This window comes from Podarcis cretensis (genome assembly GCF_951804945.1).
Source record: "Podarcis cretensis genome assembly, chromosome: 7".
Lineage (NCBI taxonomy): Eukaryota > Metazoa > Chordata > Lepidosauria > Squamata > Lacertidae > Podarcis > Podarcis cretensis.
The window spans coordinates 9,996,112-10,016,658 of record NC_137176.1 but is presented as its reverse complement, the minus strand read 5'-3'; the positions used below and the strand labels follow the sequence as shown (position 1 = coordinate 10,016,658).

At 41.7% G+C, this 20,547-nt stretch overlaps 1 protein-coding gene across 6 annotated transcripts; it reads left to right on the top strand.

Moving 5' to 3' along the window:
- The first annotated feature begins 3,038 nt into the window (after positions 1-3,038).
- SLC39A6 (solute carrier family 39 member 6) lies at positions 3,039-20,218 on the top strand. 6 transcript variants are annotated; one of them, XM_079983960.1, is made up of 10 exons: positions 3,039-3,197; positions 6,399-7,004; positions 8,834-9,014; positions 9,350-9,519; positions 11,763-11,975; positions 12,405-12,501; positions 16,156-16,527; positions 17,819-17,899; positions 18,666-18,856; positions 19,520-20,218. In XM_079983960.1, exons 2-10 carry the CDS (start codon positions 6,408-6,410, stop codon positions 19,670-19,672), a joined length of 2,055 nt encoding a protein of 684 aa, XP_079840086.1. In that variant the 5' UTR covers positions 3,039-3,197; positions 6,399-6,407; the 3' UTR covers positions 19,673-20,218. The 6 variants fall into 6 exon arrangements, with proteins under 6 accessions (XP_079840086.1, XP_079840081.1, XP_079840082.1 ...); XM_079983955.1 differs by having other exon boundaries at positions 6,399-7,109; XM_079983956.1 differs by having other exon boundaries at positions 3,061-3,185; positions 6,399-7,109.
- Positions 20,219-20,547: the final 329 nt, after the last annotated feature.

Sequence of the window (20,547 nt, the reverse complement as noted above, 5' to 3'; positions counted from 1 at the left end):
GCACCTAGAGAAAACACAGTACAGTTAATAACCAAAAAACAAAAAACAAAAACACAACTGAAACATTAAAACTACAAATGACAGAGCCTGCGTAGTGTAGACTAGAACCTGGGATATCAGAGTTCAAGTCCCCACTCAGTGTTGAAGCTCACTAACAGACTTTAGGCCAGCCATAGTCTCTCATCCTAATCCACCTCAAAAGAAGGTTGTGAGGATAAAATATGGAGAGGGAGAAGTGTGCCACCTTGAGGTCCTTGGATGAAAGGTAGGATGCAAAATGTAAAAATAAGTAAAATTACAGGTTTTTTTTCAGTCGGGACTCACCGGAACTTGGTTCCAGCCCCTCTCTGGTGGGCACCATTGCCACTGTAAGAGTAAATTTTTTCTCACAGGACTGAGTAAAATGAATTAAATTGAATAAAAATTAACATCTTCCCTTCAGATAAAGGGAAAAGTTCCCTTTGTCATTTGCCTTAATTTCAACAAAAATCTGACATTATCCAATTCACGCATAAATGGTGCCAAACAGTTGCAAATTCTCCTCTAACAGCACGTTTTATCATAGACCCAAAAAAATCAGCCCTCGGTGCCCTAACCTGCAGGAAAAAAAATTTGCGAAAAAATCCCTAACCCGCGGGGTCACAATTTCACCAAAAATCTGACGCTACCCAATTCACTCATAAATGGTGCCAAACTGTTGCAAATTCTCCCCTGAAAGGCTTGGTGGTGCAAAAAGAACATTTTATCATAGACGAAAAATCAGCCTTTGGTGCCTTAGCCTGCGGAAAAATTTTTTTTTGAAAAAAATCCCAAACTTTAATGCTTTCCTTCAATATTCCACCACCATTCTGTCCAGTTGAAGTAAGGGAACTATCACAAACCCCAGCTCTTATGTTTCCTGTTTTCTTTTCCCAAGCAGAGATAATGTGTAAGTGTGGCATCAGCTCCCTAAAAAAAAAAGGTTGTCAACTCTGGTGAACCTTTCCTAAAAAAGGTCAACAACTTTGGGGATCTTTGCACTACAGCGCCAGATATGCTTAAGACGGCCCTGATTACACACCCTTTAAAATAAAAGGGAGTCAATCGAAGTTGGAAACAGAATTGTTAGAACCAAAGACTAAGGTATTATCAAGAATGTATAATTTGCTGTTAAAATGGAATACACAAGACGAAATGGTTAAATCGGTTATGATAAAGTGGGCTCAGGACATTGGGTATAATATTATGTTTGAGGACTGGGAAAGGTTGTGGACCACTGGGCTGAACTTCACTGCATGTAATGCTCTGAAGGAAAATGTAATGAAAATGATATATAGATGGTACATGACCCCAGTTAAACTTGCCAAAATATACCATTTGTCTGATAATAAATGTTGGAAATGTAAAGAACACGAAGGAACATTCTTTCACCTCTGGTGGACCTGCCCTAAAGTGAAGGCCTTCTGGGAAATGATATATAATGAGTTGAAAAAGGTATTTAAGTATACCTTCACTAAGAAACCAGAGGCCTTCCTTCTGGGTATTGTCGGCCAGAAGGTGTTAAAGGAGGACCGAACATTTTTTATGTATGCAACAACGGCAGCAAGGATACTCATCGCTAAGAGCTGGAAAACTCAAGATCTACCCACACTGGAAGAGTGGCAGAAGCAGCTGATGGACTATATGGAACTAGCCGAGATGACTGGTAGAATCTGAGACCTGGGACAGGAGAGGGTTGAGGAAGACTGGAGGAAATTCAAGATTTATTTACAAAAATATTGTAATTTGGTTGAATGTTAAGAAGGATGCTAGATCATAAATAATTGCCCACCACTGAATTAGATCTGAATTTGACGATAAGTGAGATTAAGGAAAATATAAACTTTTTGGAGAATTGCTAGGTTTTTATTTAAATGAGCGGAGATAAGATTGCAAACAAGAGAGTAACTTGCTTGGAGAAATTTTTTTTTGTAACGATGTAAGTGCGAGCGGGAGACGTGAGGGAGTCCAAAGAAGTGACGAAATTATGTTATGATATAAGTAATGTTGTTTATTATTTATGCATTTGTATTCAAAAAACTTTAATAAATATGTATAAAAAAAATAAAAAAAATAAAAGGGAGTCAACCTGGAAAAGCCCATAAGGGTTGTCAGGAGAAGGAAAGCACACGATCCACAGGTGTGCATCTTGTAGTTCTGTAGAGAAAAAGGCAGCTAGATAAAAGATGCTCCCACCTCCCGCTTCTTGGAAGAAAATACTGCATTCAGCTTGGGAAATGCCTCAAAATTTCCCCTCATTTAGGTTTTGTGTTGCATTGTAATGTATTCCGTTATGGTTTTTTATTAACGTTTGTATACTTTTAATTTCCACTGAATAACTGAACAAGGGGCCTGAATAGAGCCAATTATAGTGGTACCTCAGGTTACAGACGCTTCAGGTTACAGACACCGCTAACCCAGAAATAGTACCTCAGGTTAAGAACTTTGCTTCAGGATGAGAACAGAAATCGCACGGCAGCAGCAGGAGGCCCCATTAGCTAAAGTGGTGCCTCAGGTTAAGAACAGTTTCAGGTTAAGAACGGACCTCCAGAACGAATTAAGTTCTTAACCCGAGGTACCACTGTACTATTATTACTATCATTATTAAAAATTATTAAATTTGTACATTAACAGGTATTAGAGAAGGCGGTCGCCCTGACAACCAACACGCCCGCCTCCCCCCCCCCCATCCATAGCTGTCAACGTTTCTCTTTTTTAAAGGGAAATTCCCTTATTCCGAATAGGCTTCCTCGCAAGAAAAGGGAAAAGTTGACAGCTATGGCCCCATCGGCATTTAAACAGGCTTCCCCGGTCACGCATGTGCAAAGGGCCCGTCGCCATCCTCAACCACGTGGGCCCCGGTGCAGACGCTTTTGTCTCGTTCCCTCCCGCCCCTGGCTCCGCGCTCCACACTAAAAAGGCCCGGGCCGAAAGTGAGGCGGGGAAGAGGCGTGAGGCAGGCCGCGCAAGTGCTCATTGGCTCTCGGCAGCCCTCGTGACAAGAAACCCCGCAGCCTGATTCGCTGTTTCGGGGGTGAGGGGTGGGAAAGGGGGGGGGCCTCTCGCGCTCCTCTTCTTGCTCGAAAGGCCGGTTCGCTGGGATGCTCCTCACTTGGGAGGGAGGAAAATAGAAGGCGGCTCATGAGGGGCCGGCGAGGGGCTTCGCGGTAAGGTGTCCGGTAAGTGTGTCTGGTTGCGGAACCCCTTCCCCCACCCACCCCCACCCCTGTTTTCCTTGGCGACGAAACGGGAGGGCTCAGGCAGACGACCCCCACCTCTCTTCGAGAGAAGGCGCATGCGCGTGAAGAGCGTCCGGCTCGCGCTCGTTCGGAGTGGCGGTTGCGGTCAGTAACGGTCGTCCTCTGACGTCGTCCGCGTTCCATCAGCGCCCCCCCCCCCCCCACTTGCCCTCTCCACACACAGGATGGCGGGCAGGGGGCGGGTGGGAGTAAGTGTGGACGAACCTCCCTTGACAGAGGCAGTCTACCTCGGGATCCTATGGAGGCAAAGGAGACTGTGCTGGTCGGGCCCTTATTGTGACACCCTCTCCCCAACCCCAACCCCCTACGTCACTGAGGCATCAGGCTGGACCAGTTGGCCTTAACTGGGCAAAGCAGTTCTTACGCAAAATACAAAGGGCAGCACAATTATCTTTTTTACAGGTGTGTAGGAGGGGAATTCCAGCAGGTGCAGCTTCCTTCACCTCTGTGTCAAGCAAGCTGAAGCTTGTCGAAACGTATTATTTGCTGGAGTCCTGTGCGGTCATAACTTGGGGGGTTGAAGCGCCATAATTCCTAAGCTGTGACACCCCCACTCCCCTAAAACAGTAGCCACAACCCACCCACAATGTTATCACCGCTCTTCGGCTAAGGGGTAGCCTGTCATGTGTGCTGCTCACCTGAGATCCAGATACAACAAGCTGTTGAAGCAGCAGGTGGAAAAGAGCTGGCACACCCATTGCCGGTGTTTAAGGGGAATTACCTAAGGAATCAAGGACTTGCTGATCCTCTGAGCAGACTGCCATCCTCCCTGCTGTAATGCAGTATCTCATACCGAACTCAGTGGGAGTGCAAAATAAATGAGCATGAATTGGTCAGAAAGAGTCACAAGCTTGTGAGAATGCTGCAAGGCCATTGTGTTACCTGCATTGTGTGCTTTTTGTTGCATGTCGCAAGAAGCCGCCGCTTCCTCCCCTCTTGCTCATTTTTGGATCTGGTGACTATCAACCGGTCACTGGTTGATAGAGAAAAAACCGGTCACCGGTTGTTTTTAGAGAAAAAACAAAATAGGAGATACATATCTTAGTGGAGCAAATCCTATTGGTAAAGGAAAGTGCAGGCCATTAACACAAAACCTTTGTCTATGAAGCACACAAAACGTCTGTACAGAATGCAAAGTTGCTTGCAAATACATGATTTCTTTTAAAAAAAAGCTCCTTAAATGTATCATACCATTGATCAGAAGTTTGTTATATTGTATATTGTTCAAATAATGCAGAATCCCAAGATTCTGTTCTGTGTATTTTTATCCACTATGTTTATTAAGCTGTTAAAAAAATTATATGAACAAGATTGAACTCAGAGAGAAATGTTCACCCACAAATCACAAGCTGTTGTCTGATTTTTATTTTTATTTCTGAATGGGTTTTCATTACACCTTACACATTATCATCAAGGAATAAGGGGAAGAGTGGAAGAGAAGGACACACACAAAATACCAAACTTCTTATGTGAAGCCATAAGGCAGGGATGGAAAACCTTTAGCTATCCCATCCAGAGCTGGTCACTGGACATGCAAACTGGGACTGATGGAAGATGTAGTTCAGCAACATCTTTAGTTCTGCAATGTCTATTTCGAATCATGCCTAGATGCAGACCTTGGCTTAAGGCTTCAAGACTGGGCCATTTTTTCAGTTCCACCACCTTGCCCCTGCCCTCTGTATTATTTAACATCCAGCCTGATGAAGAATTCTCAATAACTTGGAAGCAGCGCTCACTATTTTGTAACTTTTTGGTTCTCCCTGAAGATATTGCCACACAGGATTTTGTGAAGAGGAATATTTGCATGTTTTCCATATAGTTTCTCCTTCACATCTGCTAAACTAAAACAGTGTTTCTCTACGTGTCTAGACACAACTTAAATTAATGGCATTTCCCCTCCTAGTGCAACATACTATGTTATTACTGGTGGTAATTCTTACCTGTAAAGCTCTTAATAGCTTGGGCCCTTTTGGCTGCGCCTTCTTCAGTATGACCTTCCTCCTTGCTGTTAATGTAGGGCTGGGGAACCAGGTTGTTGGTTGATAACTCTCATAATCCCTGACCATGCTGGCTGAGGCTGGTGGGAATTGGAGTCTGAACATTTGGAGGGCCAGAGATTCCAAACAACTATAATAAGTTCTGCTTCATCTCACAAGGTTAAACTTCTGAGGTTGTTGAACAAGGCCTCTTGCATCGTAGAACCAATGACTTTAAAATTTCCTCCTTGGGAAATGTCCACTTGAGCTTAAATCTTTTATAGGCCTACTTGTTTAGACAGCATTGAAGATTAATGGTGGCAAGTATATATCAGGGATGTCCAACAGGTCAGTCGGGATCGACTGGTTGATCCCTGGGAGGTTTTGGTAGATTGCGGTAGATCGCTGGCTCCTCCATCCGGCCTTGCCCCCACCCCCCAGCCCCCCGTCCTCTAGATTGCTAGAACGGAAGATGGACTGCTTCCTTAGTGATTTATTGGTGAGTCTCTGTTTTCATTTTTTAGACCTGACCCCCCCCAAAAAGGGACGTTTCTCCCCCAAAAAGCTCAGCAGCTTTTACCTGAACCCCCCCCCAAGGGGTACATCACTGCCAGATTTTAATCATGTGAGTAGATCATGTGAGTAGAGTAGTCTCTTGGAAGTTGGACATCCCTGGTATATATATTTTGAGTGCTTCCTGGGGGGAAATGCAGTGAAGTGGGGGTGGACTCCAGAAGCAACACAGTGAGCAAATTGATTATGTTCAGTGGATGTGGAAAGCTGGTGGCAGTTTAGGGATAGGAGAAACAGAAACCTAGGAAATGGGGAATTGAACGGAGTATCCTGGAACAGGGCATGGTAGCCTGTCAGGAATTCTAAACACTTCACTATACATGTTGTTGCAGGTTCTGCTTCTAATCAAGAAATATTATTGTATTATATTATTAGAATAGAATAAAACATACAATATTACATATTATATTATTAAGTATTGTTATATCAAGTAATGTTAATACTAAGAAAAAAAGTGTTTTAAATTAGCAGAATGTCTGTGAAATATTTGTTTTATTTTCTCTGGAGTAAATTGCAGTATGGGATACACGAACCGTTTTCTTAACTCATTCTTTTGTCATTTTCCTTACAGGACTCTGCTATGGCGAATAAGCTTTATGTGACTTTACTTTTCATATACTTGTTTTCTGAAGCTCGCCACCATGGCTTGGAATCAACTACCATTTCACAAACAACAGAGAACCTTATACCTGAGAAGGCAGCTGGTATCAATGTTGATTTGGCCACGCTTATGCAGAGACATCACCTTCAGGAACTCTTCTCTCGTTACGGGGAGAACAATACATTGACTATAGAAGGATTTAGAAAACTTCTACGGAGTATGGGAATTGAGAAGGTGAAAAGAATTTCCCAAGATCATGAGCACCACCGCCACCACCATAGTCATGTTACCCTCAGTACAAATTCTGAGAAAATAGGTTGCCCTAGTGACGAACCTGTCGGTGGAAGCAAAAATCATTTGAATAATTGGGCAAAGGATTTGTCTAGCAAACAGAATACAGAACACCAGCAGGGCTCTGTGAATAGCAAGAGTACAACGGTTGCTATAGCTGCATCCACCTACACCACGACCACAGAAGGCAATCCTTTGATACAGCATTCAGAAACTGCAGAATTGAAGTCTACACGTATAGGCCTTGCCAACCCCAATCCTAACATTGTTCTAGAAAGCAGCAATGTGAGTTCACTTGTAAATGGAAAAACAAATGAATCGCTTGTTTTCATGAGGGAATCAGAAAGAGGAAGTTACATGTATTCAAAAATAAGAAAAATTACACAAGAGGTACTTGGAGATTGTTTTTTATTGAAAGGAAAGTTGTGATGTTTGGTAGCGTTGGGTTGGGGCCACTGAAAACCTTGGGGACAGGGCACTTTTAAGTTAACACTTTTTATTATCTACAGATTTATCTCCCCCTTCAGAACAGCAGAAAATGTTCTTCCCCTCCTGTTTTTAACCTTGTAGCAACCTTGTGAGGTAGCTTAGGTTAAGAGACATTGACATGCCCCAGCTTTGTGGTTGATGGGTCTATTTGTTCCTAGTGTTTTGCTATGCTACAGCATAAAGGTAAAGGGACTGCTGACCATTAGGTCCAGTCGTGGCCGACTCTGGGGTTGCGGTGCTCATCTCGCTTTATTGGCCGAGGGAGCCAGCGTACAGCTTCTGAGTCATGTGGCCAGCATGACTAAGCGGCTTCTGGCGAACCAGAGCAGCGCACAGAAATGCCGTTTACCTTCCTGCTGGAGTGGTACCTATTTATCTACTTGCACTTTGACGTGCTTTCGAACTGCTAGGTTGGCAGGAGCAGGGGCCAAGCAATGGCAGCTCACCCCGTTGCAGGGATTCGAACCACCAACCTTCTCATCGGCAAGTCCAAGGCTCTGTGGTTTAACCCACAGCGCCACCCGCGTCCCTATACTACAGTATAGTGGCTACTTTAATGAGAGATGCTACAGTATAGTGGCTCACAATAAAGTAGAATACATTTCTAAACATGCATTCTGTTATTTAAGTGTTTTTGCCATAAGTGCATTTCTGTTAGCGTACCAGCAATCAGGGGTGTGCTGGCCAGGTCATATCTACTTTTGTGGCATCTGTTTTTTGGAAGAAGGAGTAGGCAAGCTGTCTAATTGTTCAGACAGGATGGAAAAGTAGTGAATTTGATTGTAGCCTTGCAAATAACTAAACACATTTTTCCAGGCCTCAACATTTTATTAGTCCAAAGTTTGTTTTAAAGTAATTTTTGACATATATGCCACAAGGGGGAAAAGAACTTATTCTCTTCTACAATACTCTTCTCCACTTGATTGTATTGAAATAATTTTTATTCACTATCTGGTAAGTAGCTATTTAAAAGCTTAGTTTAGCTATATGTTCCTTTTTTCAACCAATGTGGTTACCTTTAGTTGACATTAAATTTCAAGCCATATTTTTAGAATTCCAATTATTTTAATTTTCGTCTTCATCATTAAAAACATTTTTTGAATGACTGTCAAATTGTCTGGATAAGTTCTTAATTAGAATGCTATCAAATAAACCTATGTTATGAAACCCTTTGGCCTCTCTGTAGCTGGCCTATCAAAATAATTTCTAGCTAACTTGTTCCTTTGTACCCAGTTCTTTAGTATTTTTGGTATAAAAATGTCAAACTTACATCTCCTTAGGTTGATGGGGGTGGCATGCACCTGTGCCATATTGTGCATTATTTTAAAAAACCCACCTGTTTCAACCGCAGATTGCTGTGTGTTTTGGGTTTTTAAGTGGTGGCATGGAGAAATCAAATCAGAGAATTAGTTGCACATTTCTTTTGAATTTTTGCTTATAAATACATTTGTTACTACCCTATATATATGACAAATTTTGTTCAGTTTTGCCTGTTTGTGATTTTTTGCTTTTTTTTGGTATAGCACTTGAATCTTTCCAGTTAAGTTCAGAGGAGAGATCTTTTAAAATTAATCTCCCAACATTTATGTATGCATTTTCCTGAAATGTGTTTGTCTCTTTTATAGTGTGTCAATGCTTCAAAACTGATGCTTTCTCATGGAATAAGTACAAGAGTTCCATTGACAGCCATAGAATTTAGCTATATTTGCCCTGCTATCGTTAACCAGATTGATGGCAGATATTGTGTAATTCATGCAACAAGTGAAAAGACAGAAACTCCTCCAAAAACTTATTCATTGCAAGTAGGTACGTTTGTTGGTGAAGTCAAACATTTCCTATTTAATCTCTTCTTTGATGCTGTACTTAAAGCAAAATATTGAACAATAATTTGTTTTGGATGATTCTGCTATCTTAAAGTCTTTGTGGTTTTGTTTTGAAGGGCGAGAAACCTCAAGCAAGGAACGCAATACCTGTTTTTATTTAAGTGAACTAGTGTTCACAATGCAGCATGCAATCTTTTGTGTTAGATAGAAATTATTCCTCCCACTGAGTGCTTTAGGAAATAAAACTTCCCTCCCTGACATAGGGTGGAAGAAATTGGTTACTCAAGAAAGCAAGCTGTTTTTTCTTCTTCTTTTCAGCTTGGATCGGTGGATTTATATCCATTTCTATCATCAGTTTCCTTTCGTTACTGGGTGTTATACTGGTCCCTCTTATGAATCGTGTATTTTTCAAGTTCCTTCTAAGTTTCCTTGTAGCATTAGCAGTTGGTACCCTAAGTGGAGACGCTCTTTTACATCTTCTTCCACATGTAAGTATCTTCTTTTTCATTGTATTTACTGGGCATGAATCACTTTGGGACATAGTGCTACAGTGGTACCTCTGGTTATGAGCTCCACTAACCTGGAAGTAGCTGCTCCTGGTTACAAACTTTGCCCCAGGATGTGAACAGAAATTGTGCACCAGAGGCGCGCGCGCGCATGCAGCGGGAAACCTCATTGGCAAAAGCCTCAGGATAAGAACGGTTGCAGCTTAGGAATGCACCTCCGGAATGAATTAAGTTTGTAACCAGAGGTACCACTGTACTGTAAATATGATCAGGAAATGTCTGTAATTGCACCATAATAATCCTACTTGTGGCACACCTCAGTATAATAAAGTTTTTAATTTAACAACTCGCTTTCCACATCAAACTACTCTGTGGTATATTTTTCCTTACAGTCTTAGGGCCAAACTAAACATTACATTAATTTCATGAATGCATGCAATGTATGCATTTTCTAAAATGTAAATAACTAGGGATTGAAAGGGAGCAGCACTGGGGGACCTGAGAAAGTAGAAAGGAGAAGTTTAACCACAGCCACCCTACCGTGGTTCTGGTGAAAAGCCATCATTCCCTACCAATGCAAATTAACAGCTTCGGGTGGGAAAGAATAATCACTGGGGTCATGGCAGGTAAGGAGAAGGGGAAACTTGCCCATTGTCCCAATACTGTTCAACACTGCCTAATGCTGCCTCTGCTCTAGCTCTGCTATTAAGTACATGTGCTATTAGGTTAATTAGAGTAATTAATAAGTCCCATGCTGAATCAGACTGAAGGCAAATCTAGTTCAGTATCCTGAACTAGGATGCTTTTGGGAATGCCACAGGTCGGATTTGGTAATCCAGTTTGTGCCCAGCTGTAAATGTTTGCTTGCTACTGTAGCAGTTTATAAGATCCAACTATAAATCTGCCAAAAGAAATCCTTTTGTGCCATAGCTGTGCTACTGTAGTTGAAATTCCTCCTTGTTTCAACTGAGTATAAAATCTATAGAACCCAAGGCCGTCACTGCAATCTGAAGATCTGGCATTGCTAACATAAGAAGAGACACTGATAGCACAGTGCTTTGGTATTATACAGATAGAACAGTGCAGCACAGCAGCTAAGCCAAGTTTTGTCTTAACCTGGGAATGTCGTTAAGAAGCTAAACAACAAGCTCCTTGGGAGTCTGCATGTTTGCACTAAGCCACAAGTTGGCTTAGTGTTGCATGCAAACACGGCCATAATACCATGAGATGGTATGATATGGGAAACAGGAAGCTTCCTTATACTGGGCCAGACTGTTAGTTCAACTAGCTTGGTACTGTTTACACTGCCTTGCAGTGGTTCTCTGGGGTTTCAGACAAGGCTTCTCTCTCAGCTCTACCTGGAGATGCCAGGGATTGCTGCTGCAACCTTCTGCATTCAGAGCACATGCTCTGTCACTGAGCTGTGACCCTTCCTCATACCACTTCAGACTAAGGTAAGCTTTTTTATTTTTTAATGCTCCTCTCTGTGAACATTCCATGGAAATAAAACTAATAAACGAGCCCAGAACCTCTGATGTGCAATTATTATTTGCAGGGAGCTGTTTTTACAGGAGGAAGCATTTGAAACTGGTGCTCTTCTTTTAGTCTGAAGTGGTACAGTCCACGCTACCCCTTTGAGATCCAAGTCTTCTGCATGTGTAACCCAGGCTTTAATCAGTGTCACTTTTCATCAAATCAGACATAGGTTCAACTGTTGAAACTGAGATATGAAAGCTAGGAGCTAAATGCCAATGTAAACCAAGGTTAAGGGCTCAACAACGGAATGTCTAGGCGCACTTTTTTATAACAAGAATACAAAGCTGAAAATGAATGAACTGCAGCTAAAATCTTACGTTCACTTTTTCAAATGGTCTAGTCCTCATCTGAAGACTGCAAAAAACAAAGCCATGCTTCCCCTGCCCACCCCCCATATATTCTTAAGAGGGTCTCTTCTCCAGTCTCCAGAGAATGTCTGAAAGATCCTCTTTTCCTTCCACTGTGCAGTTTTAATCTGATTTTTTAGGCTCAGAAGCTGCTCGCACTAATGAAATTCCCTGTCGCAAAACACACCTAGAGCAATGGGAGATTCGAAAGCTGCCCCAAATACTCATCCCAGACTTTGAAATAAACTGATGCAGGCAGACTCTTCCACTGCCCACGTCTTGTTGTTGTGTATGGAAAGGTGTCTGAAGTAATTTTTTCCCCTTCTTTCCCCCAACCTTTAGTCTCATGGAAGTCATCATCATCATCATGAGAAACCATTATTGGAACACAATAAAGACCCCACTCTTAAGCATCTTGTTTTTCAAAGTGCAGAAGACAGTGCTAACTTGGATTCTACGTGGAAGGGCCTCACAGCCCTTGGTGGATTATATTTTATGTTTCTTGTTGAGCACCTGATCACACTAATTAAACAGTTTAAAGACAAGAAGAAAAAGGTAGAGAAATCATGTATTGAAAAGTGAATTTAAGTTTTTCTGTGTCCAAATCTTAAGGGATGGTTTACACAAAGCTTGAACAGTATAAGCGGTCCTTGGTGAGGGAGCAGGAAGCACTTAGATGAATTGCAGCACTGTGGAGGGAGAGTTTTGAAAAATAAAATTGTGTTGAAAGGGTTTAAAAGTTGATGGGATAAATAGTGAATCAGAATTGGTTGAAATGTTTCATTTAGACTTGAAACTTTTAATAGTGAGCAAAATGACTTGGGTTGCTTGTTGTGAATTTTATCACTTATGTGCAGTTTCTTTCCTGTATTTCAACTTCTGATTTTCTTAATCCATTTCATGTTTTTATTGATAATAGTCTACGAGATATATAGTGTTAAAGATGTGTACCTAAAATGTTAATAACTTAGTGCATTTCTTCAGAAAAAAAATGAAGATGATGAAGCAGAAATCAAGAAGCAACTATCTAAATATGACTCTCAGATTTCAACAAATGAAGAAAAAATAGACACAGATGATAGTAAGTTTTAATAAATGTTGTACAGCATCGTCATTCAAAATGTTATGGGTTCTTCTTTGTGTTTCTATGCAGCCAAACTTGGTATCTGTGCCTCTGCAGAGCAATATCCACAACTCAACTAGTAGATGCTAGAAATAATAAATGGGCTTATGATTTTTATAGTTTGCCTCGGTATGTGACATAGCTATTCAGATGCCCCCTTGCAGCAAATAAATATTGGGGCATAACAGTAATATCTCATTTTGGGGTTTAAATGAAATGTTGAATATAAATTTCCAAGCCCACTATCAAAAAGATTCAGAAAGTTACTTCTGTTAACATGGTGGTGTTTGCTAGAACAGAGATCCTGTCAGAAATGTTGTAAAAGCCAAAGGACTTCAAGAACTGGAAAACAAAAACCCAAGGTCTTTGGCTTAACCAGAGTTGTGGATAAGACTGAATATATATACCATTTGGCTATCTAGGTGTATTGTGCATTTTTCTGCACATATAGCTAAAAGGTGATTATTGTTTCTGGTATGATAAACTACCCTTTTTTGCTACTTCTGATACAGTGGTACCTCAGGTTACACACGCTTCAGGTTACAGACTCCGCTAACCCAGAAATAGTACCTCGGGTTAAGACCTCTGCTTCAGGATGAGAACAGAAATTGCACGGCAGCAGCGGGAGGCCCCATTAGCTAAAGTGGTACCTCAGGTTAAGAACAGTTTCAGGTTAAGAACGGACCTCCAGAACGAATTAAGTTCTTAACCCAAGGTACCACTGTACTTCAGCATATTCATATCATCTAAGATGCTCTGGAAATGACTACAAAAGTTGGCACTAACCTATAGCTTATATCAGCAGTATGAATATGCATTCTTAGAATGTGCCTTTCTAGTAGGGTTCACTATATGGAAGAGATCTTATTATCCAAGAACAATTTCTCATCGATACAAGATGATATTTACACTGTATCTTGTACTAATCCATTATCCCATTGCATAGAATCATAATACTTTATCTGCTTTCAAAGCAGGAAAGAATAACAACTCAGTTCTGACATGTAGCTGCTGTTTAAGGTTTGAACAGTTTGTGGAATTGCTTATTTAAGTTATCTATTAAAGCTGTTTCTAACAGCCCAATTTTCAAATGCTGTTATGCTTGGTTTTCTGCAAGGGAGCAGTTTCATACCCCCTTACCAGCATAATTTACCATTTATTTCTTAATTATACGTTCTATTTTTGTGCAATTCTGAAATTTAGGAACCACTTTTCTGTGTGGTTAATAGTGCGGCACTGAGTATTGCATCAGTTGACTCTTTAAATAGGAGCCCAGAATGGGGTGGGGGTGGAAGCAAATGGGTAAGCACTGGTTTCAAGTTTAAATGCATTTTTCATAGTGATAATTTTCCTAGTATTTGTATAAGACCAATAACTTATTTTCACTTGTCTAATTATGTTATGAATTCTGTTGTCAGTGTAAAATGAGGCTTGCCCAGCATAAGCCTGCAATATTATCTTGTTCAGCACTTCCACTCCAGTAGAGTAAAATACTTCATTGGGCTCCAAATAGGGAAGGTAATTTGAAGACGGAAAGTGTCTTGGCTCAGGGTGGTATGGAGAAATTTCTTACCTGGCTCATTTATGGTTCATCCCATAGTAACTGAAATCCATTTCTGCAGTCATAAGCAGCACACCTTCCAGCCTTCAGCTCTGTAGAAAAGGCAAGGTGGCAGGTTGTACATTAGGGCAGCACATTTCTTTGAATTTCTTAATAAAACCCTATATCCGTGAAGTATTGCAACAAGAAAATATGGCTGGCAGAAGATGCTTATAAAAATGGATCTGAAATTAATGTGTTTCACACACATCTCTTCCGAGACCCATGGTAATAGAAATATCTACCGTAATTTTTGCTCCAAAACACGCACTTTTTTGCTCCTAGAAAGTAAGGGGAAATGCCTGTGCGTGTTACAGAGCGAATGCACTCGACCAGAGCCATGGCTGCCGTCAGTCAAGCAAAGCGGGAGCCGCTCGCAGGGCTTCTGTCCCGCTTTGCGCGGCTCTAGCTTTGCTTGCTTTACAGCCAGGAGGAGGGGGAGGAGCCGAGGAGGAGGGAGGGAAGGAGAGCCATGGGAGCAAAGCGGGCAGCAGCTGCTTACACGGGAGGAGCGACAGACGGGAGCCATAGCAAGCTGGGAAAAGCGCCGGGTAGCCAGCAACAGCTGCTGCAGCCTCAGCTAGCAAAGGTCCGTGCGCTCTCTAAACGGAGCAATGAGGCTGCAGAGGGACGGCAGGGCACAGGAGGGCTCTGAGCCAGTGAAAACCAGTAAAAAAGTTTTTAAAAAGGATGCTGGGGACAGGAGGGCACGGGATGAGGGAGAGGGGGAAATTACGATTCTCCCAGCGTCTTAGCTGATCCGCTGAGCAGGACTTGGGTTGCAGGGGATTCGCCATTAGCTGCGTAAAGCAGCAAAGAGGGAGAGAAGGAGCAAAGCGGGAGAGGAAAGGAGCTGCTTACACTGCTGTAAGTGGCTGCTGTCCAGTTGGCTCCTTTAAAGCAACAGTGCTCTTTCCCTCCCCCCTCCCCGCTCAGCTCTCGGAAAAGCTCCTTTTCCACACACCCCACGCGAGCTCCTTCTCCCCTTAAACCCCTCTCCTGCATTATTAGCCGCATCCTTCTCCACCCACCCCACGCATGTTCCTTCTCCCCTTAAACCCCTCTTCTGCATCATTAGCAGCATCCTTCTCCACACACCCCATGCGTGTTCCTTCTCCCCTTAAACCCCTCTCCTGCATCATTAGCAGCATCCTTCTCCACCCACCCCACGCTTGTTCCTTCTCCCCTTAAACCCCTCTTCTGCATCATTAGCAGCATCCTTCTCCACACACCCCATGCGTGTTGCTTCTCCCCTTAAACCCCTCTCCTGCATTATTAGCAGCATCCTTCTCCACCCACCCCACGCTTGTTCCTTCTCCCCTTAAACCCCTCTCCTGCATTATTAGCAGCATCCTTCTCCACCCACCCCACGCTTGTTCCTTCTCCCCTTAAACCCCTCTTCTGCATTATTAGCACCATCCTTCTCCACACACCCCAAGCGTGTTCCTACTTCCCTTAAACCCCTCTTCTGCATTATTAGCAGCATCCTTCTCCACACACCCCACGCGTGCTCCTTGTCCCTTGAATGCTTTTCCTTCCCTCCCCACTTAAAACATGGTTACAAAGCACGGATCCACATGGATCCTCAGGATTTTTGCATTGGGCTACCCCAAACTCACAGTCAGATCACGTCTGTGGCCACAGCATGAACCACAAAAATCATACATCCACTGTTTCGTTTAGAATATTTTTTTCTTGTTTTCCTCCTCTAAAAACTACGTGCGTGTTATGGTCAGGTGTGTGTTATAGAGCGAAAAATACGGTAAAACTAGAATGGGTAATATGGGGCACTCCAGATATTTATGGATTCTCATCTCCTATCAGTCCCAATCTACATGACAAATGACCAGGAGAAAGAAGGCAGGTGGCAGATTTCCCATCTCTGACATAAAATATTTTATGAGTAAGATATTCAAGTACCGAAAAAGTTGCAGTAGGCAAAAGTGTTCTGAATATTCTGTTGCGTCTTTTTGTTTTGAGAATGTAATCTGCTTTTCCTGTGTTTCACAAAGGGCCAGAAGCTTATTTGGGGGCACATTCACAAGAGCCTTCGAATTTCATCTCCCAGAAGCCAGTAGTACAAGAAGAAGAAGAAGTTATGATAGCTCACCATGAGCCTGCTGACCATGAATATGCATCCAGGGGGTGTAGAAATAAATGCCATTCACATTTACATGACACCCTAGGACAGTCGGATCATCTCAGTCATCATCACCATGATTACCATCATATTTTGCATCACCATCATCATCAGAACCATCACCCTCATAGCCATAGCCAACGCTACTCACGTGAAGAACTGAAAGATGCTGGTATAGCTACTCTAGCCTGGATGGTAATTATGGGTGATGGACTACATAACTTCAGTGATGGCCTTGCAATTGGTTAGTGTATCTTTGTTTTTTCTTGATTAGTCCCATACATATTAGTGGCCGATCCAACTCCTTTCTGTGCTGTTACCTCTTCATTTCTGGTATTAGTATAAAAGCAGAAAGGCAAAAGCCTGGTTGTCTGTTGTTGCAGAAGGCAGGGCTTCTTTTAATGGGTTTGAAAGGAGCGTAAATAATAGTGGGACATTAGGAGAAACTTCTTAACGGGAAGAGCAGTTTGATAATGGGGATAAGTAACCTAGAGGTGTTGTGAACTCTCCAGTACTAGAGGTCTTAGGCCAGGCTTCCTCAACCTTGGCCCTCCAGATGTTTTGAGACTACAATTCCCACCATCCCTGACCACTGGTCCTGCTGGCTAGGGATGATGGGAGTTGTAGTCCCAAAACATCTGGAGGGCTGAGGTTGAGCCTGTCTTAGGCAGTGACATTGGACCCTAGGGGGTTGGACCAGATGGCTTAGAAGGCTCTTCTCATCTATGGTGGTCTTGACTAGTCTCCTCAAAATCCTGTCGTGTGTGAAGCTCACAGTACATTCCCTACCCAGTGTTCGAAACTCCCATTGTTCTAGGCGCTTTTCGCGACAGGGAATTTCATTAGTGCAAGCAGTTTCTGAGCTCTGGGCGCAGTGCTGTGCCTAAGATTTCAGATTAAAACTGCAGAGTGGAAGGAAAGGAGGACCTTTTTTCCCAACAACTCTCTGAAGACTGGAGAAGAGACCCTCTTAAGAATATTAGGGGGGTGGCAGGGGAAGTAACTAGACCATGTGAAAAATGAATATAGGATTTTAGCTGCAGTTCGTTCATTTTCAGCTTTGTATTCTTGTTATAAAAAAGTGTGCCTAGAAATTCCATTGTTGCACCCATAACCTAGGTTTAAGGTGCCATTTAGCTCCTAGCTTTCATATCTCAGTTTCTAACACGGCTTTGTACAGTGGGCTGCATTCCTGCTACATGAAAGGTACAGGCTTATACATACACATCTACATCCAGGCAGGCAAGCAGCCTTATCACGGTTTAAGAATGCATTCCAGTCAGGCAAAAGCACTCAAGGGGACATGGCCTGAGGCAAGTCCAAAGGGTGAGATAGAGATGCTTAGAGGGAGCATGGGAGGAAAAATCACTGCTGATTTACTCCTCTCCCAGTTCTGCTGTTGCTATGCTACCCAGAGCTAAGTCATGGTTTGGCTTAGCAGTAGCGCAAACTAGGTCATCATATATTTATATGTGGATGTAACTGCATTCTTCAAGTGAGATTGCTTCTCTTTAATTTTCTTTGTCTTCTCCTAGGGGCTGCTTTTACTGAAGGTTTATCTAGTGGCTTAAGCACTTCGGTAGCAGTCTTTTGTCATGAGTTACCACATGAACTGGGTAAGAAGGAGCCAATTTTGGTTACTGGTAGGGTATTGTTTCAATACATTTACATTTGGTTGATTGATTGATCACTGTCACAGTTACATTGAGGTATTTCATAGTATGTGTGACTAACAGTAATATCCCATCCTCTCGGGCTCCTGTAGAATAGACTGCTCAAGGGAAAGTGCGCTTTTTAAAAAGCATGACAATCAACTAAAATATTGCTTTGTTTCAAACAAATGAATTCTATCTTGCTTACAGACCAACAAAGGAAACAAAATGGTTTGAATGATGCAAATACTTACTTTACACACCATTGGCAGTGCACTTAATATGGCAATGTGCATTGCTGAATGGGAGGTTTTCGAGAACATATTGTCAATTTAATGCAAATTAGCTCAGCTTTTCTTGATGTTGTTTAACCAATTACATTACGTTGCATTGAAGCATAGTGAAAAGATACGAGTTTTCCACTGATTGAAAACACAGTAAATTCTAACTCTTGAATAGTACTATTTCAGTTTAATGTGAACTTTATGAGCATGTCCCAATCCATTTCCAGTAGAGTGGTGGAAAAAACAAATACATTTCAAGTATGTATACATATGCAGGATATTCATTGTGGCTGCTAAGATTGCTTGGCGCTCCTGTCCTCAAAAACAAAAACAAAATGAGATTTTAAGGCATAAAAATATTTCTGGGGAATCAGGGGAAATGAAGCAGTATGGTGGACTTTTAGTATGCTGACAAATGACCAAAAATGTTTTGTGTCTCTTGGCAGGAGATTTTGCTGTACTTCTCAAAGCTGGCATGACTGTCAAACAAGCTGTTCTTTATAATGCACTTTCAGCTATGCTAGCCTATCTTGGAATGGCTACTGGGATACTCATTGGCCACTATGCAGACAATGTATCTATGTGGATCTTTGCACTTACGGCTGGGCTGTTTATGTATGTTGCCCTTGTTGATATGGTAAGTACTCTATATAAGTATCATTGGATATTGATAGCACTCTGGTATGAAATAGTTGCAGCAACAGAACTTTAATCAAAGATGATGCCAACATCTGAATTGCTGTACATAAGAGCCTTTCCTCATCAGGCAAAGGGTACATTTAGTTCAGCATCCTAGCAGTGGTTACTTCAGCCACAGAGAGCTACAAGTACGACATGAAGGAACATAGTCTGCTTGCTTCTATAGCTGGCATAGCAGTCTTCTCTCATTGTCCCTAATAGCAAGCTTAAAACAGGTCCACTGAGAAACAAGAGGAAAACTATCAGCATGCTTGGGGAACCCCACGCTTTGCAGAAATACAGCAGCTCCCCCATTCAAACAGCCCAGTGAGGACTTGGCATACTCAATGGACACCAGGAGCCATGGCATGTTGAAGGATAGGGTGGATTGGGGTACAGTGGGTTGTTTGAGCTTCATAAGATAGCATGGTTGTCTAGCTGGAACCCTGCACAAGAGCACTTAGGTTAGAAATTGGGATATACTGCAGTATTTTATAGCTGCTCTCGTCTTCACAGAAGGGGAATTATTACCAACTTGAACAAAATGTCTCAGCATTAACATATTCTTTCTATAGTATTCAGATTAATTTTGTTTATGTCTCTCTCTCCTTTTTAAATTCAGGTGCCTGAAATGCTCCACAATGACGCTAGTGATCATGGATGTAGTCGCTGGGGGTATTTCCTGTTGCAGAATGCTGGGATTTTGTTAGGTTTTGGTATTATGCTACTTATCTCTGTGTTTGAACATAAAATTGTGTTCAGCATAAACTTGTAATTTTTATTTGGTTTTTTGTTTTGTTTTTTACATTCCTGATACTGACATGGTACTGAAAACTAACTGTGGGCACTTTTTACCTCTTAATTGCCTCCTGATTAGGCCTTTTTAGTAGTGTTAACTGCTTGCATACATGGCAAGAATATAGTATGTAAAAAAGGTTAAAAAAAAAGGTACCTTTACCAATATAGAATGTAGCACTATGGGGAAACTGGCATATTAAATAGCACACTTTGCCTAACATAGTCAAAGCTAAAACTGTAAGGGAAGTGTTTTTTTTATTATTTTGAAAAGTTATTTAATATTGTAAGGATACTTAATAGCATGCAATGTGAGGTTTTGTCTTAGTCTTGTATATGTTAACAAGGTGATCCCAACATGAAATTGTATTGCTTTTGATGTAATATGATATAGAAAAAACGAAAGCTGTCATTTTCATTCCTGCTATTGCGGGGGCGAACAAGCACTCAGAGCATTCTTGAACAGTTATGCTACTGTAAACAAGTTTTCTAATGAAAAGATTAAATATTTGGCTTACCATTAAAATTACATGCTCACTTGTGTTTATGTTCACAAAATTATTAACACTACAGTAAAAAGTTGTGAAATGTCCCACTTCAAGGCCTCAAATCTACATCGAGTCAAGATTCTACATGTAGTTTTAAAAATGTAGTTTTAAAAATTGGAATGTGACAATATTTTCAAAAAGAGCTATGCTGTGTATTTTAGTGAAAGTGTTGACAGAAATATAAAACCAGTGGAGGACAAAACAAGGTTATAAGGAATGAACTGCACAGACAAAAGAGCACAAGAAGTAGAGGGAGACTGTAGAATTCTGCTCTGAACTGTATTGTGTGCACACTTAACAGTTCTAA

Excerpts from the sequence above, each read along its gene's own strand:
- SLC39A6 (XM_079983955.1), top strand. The coding sequence starts at position 6,408 with ATGGCGAATAAGCTTTATGTGACTTTACTTTTCATATACTTGTTTTCT. Across the intron at positions 11,976-12,404 it reads TTAAAGACAAGAAGAAAAAG|AAAAAAAATGAAGATGATGA; the intron begins GTAGAGAAATCA and ends GCATTTCTTCAG. Across the intron at positions 16,528-17,818 it reads CAGTGATGGCCTTGCAATTG|GGGCTGCTTTTACTGAAGGT; the intron begins GTTAGTGTATCT and ends GTCTTCTCCTAG.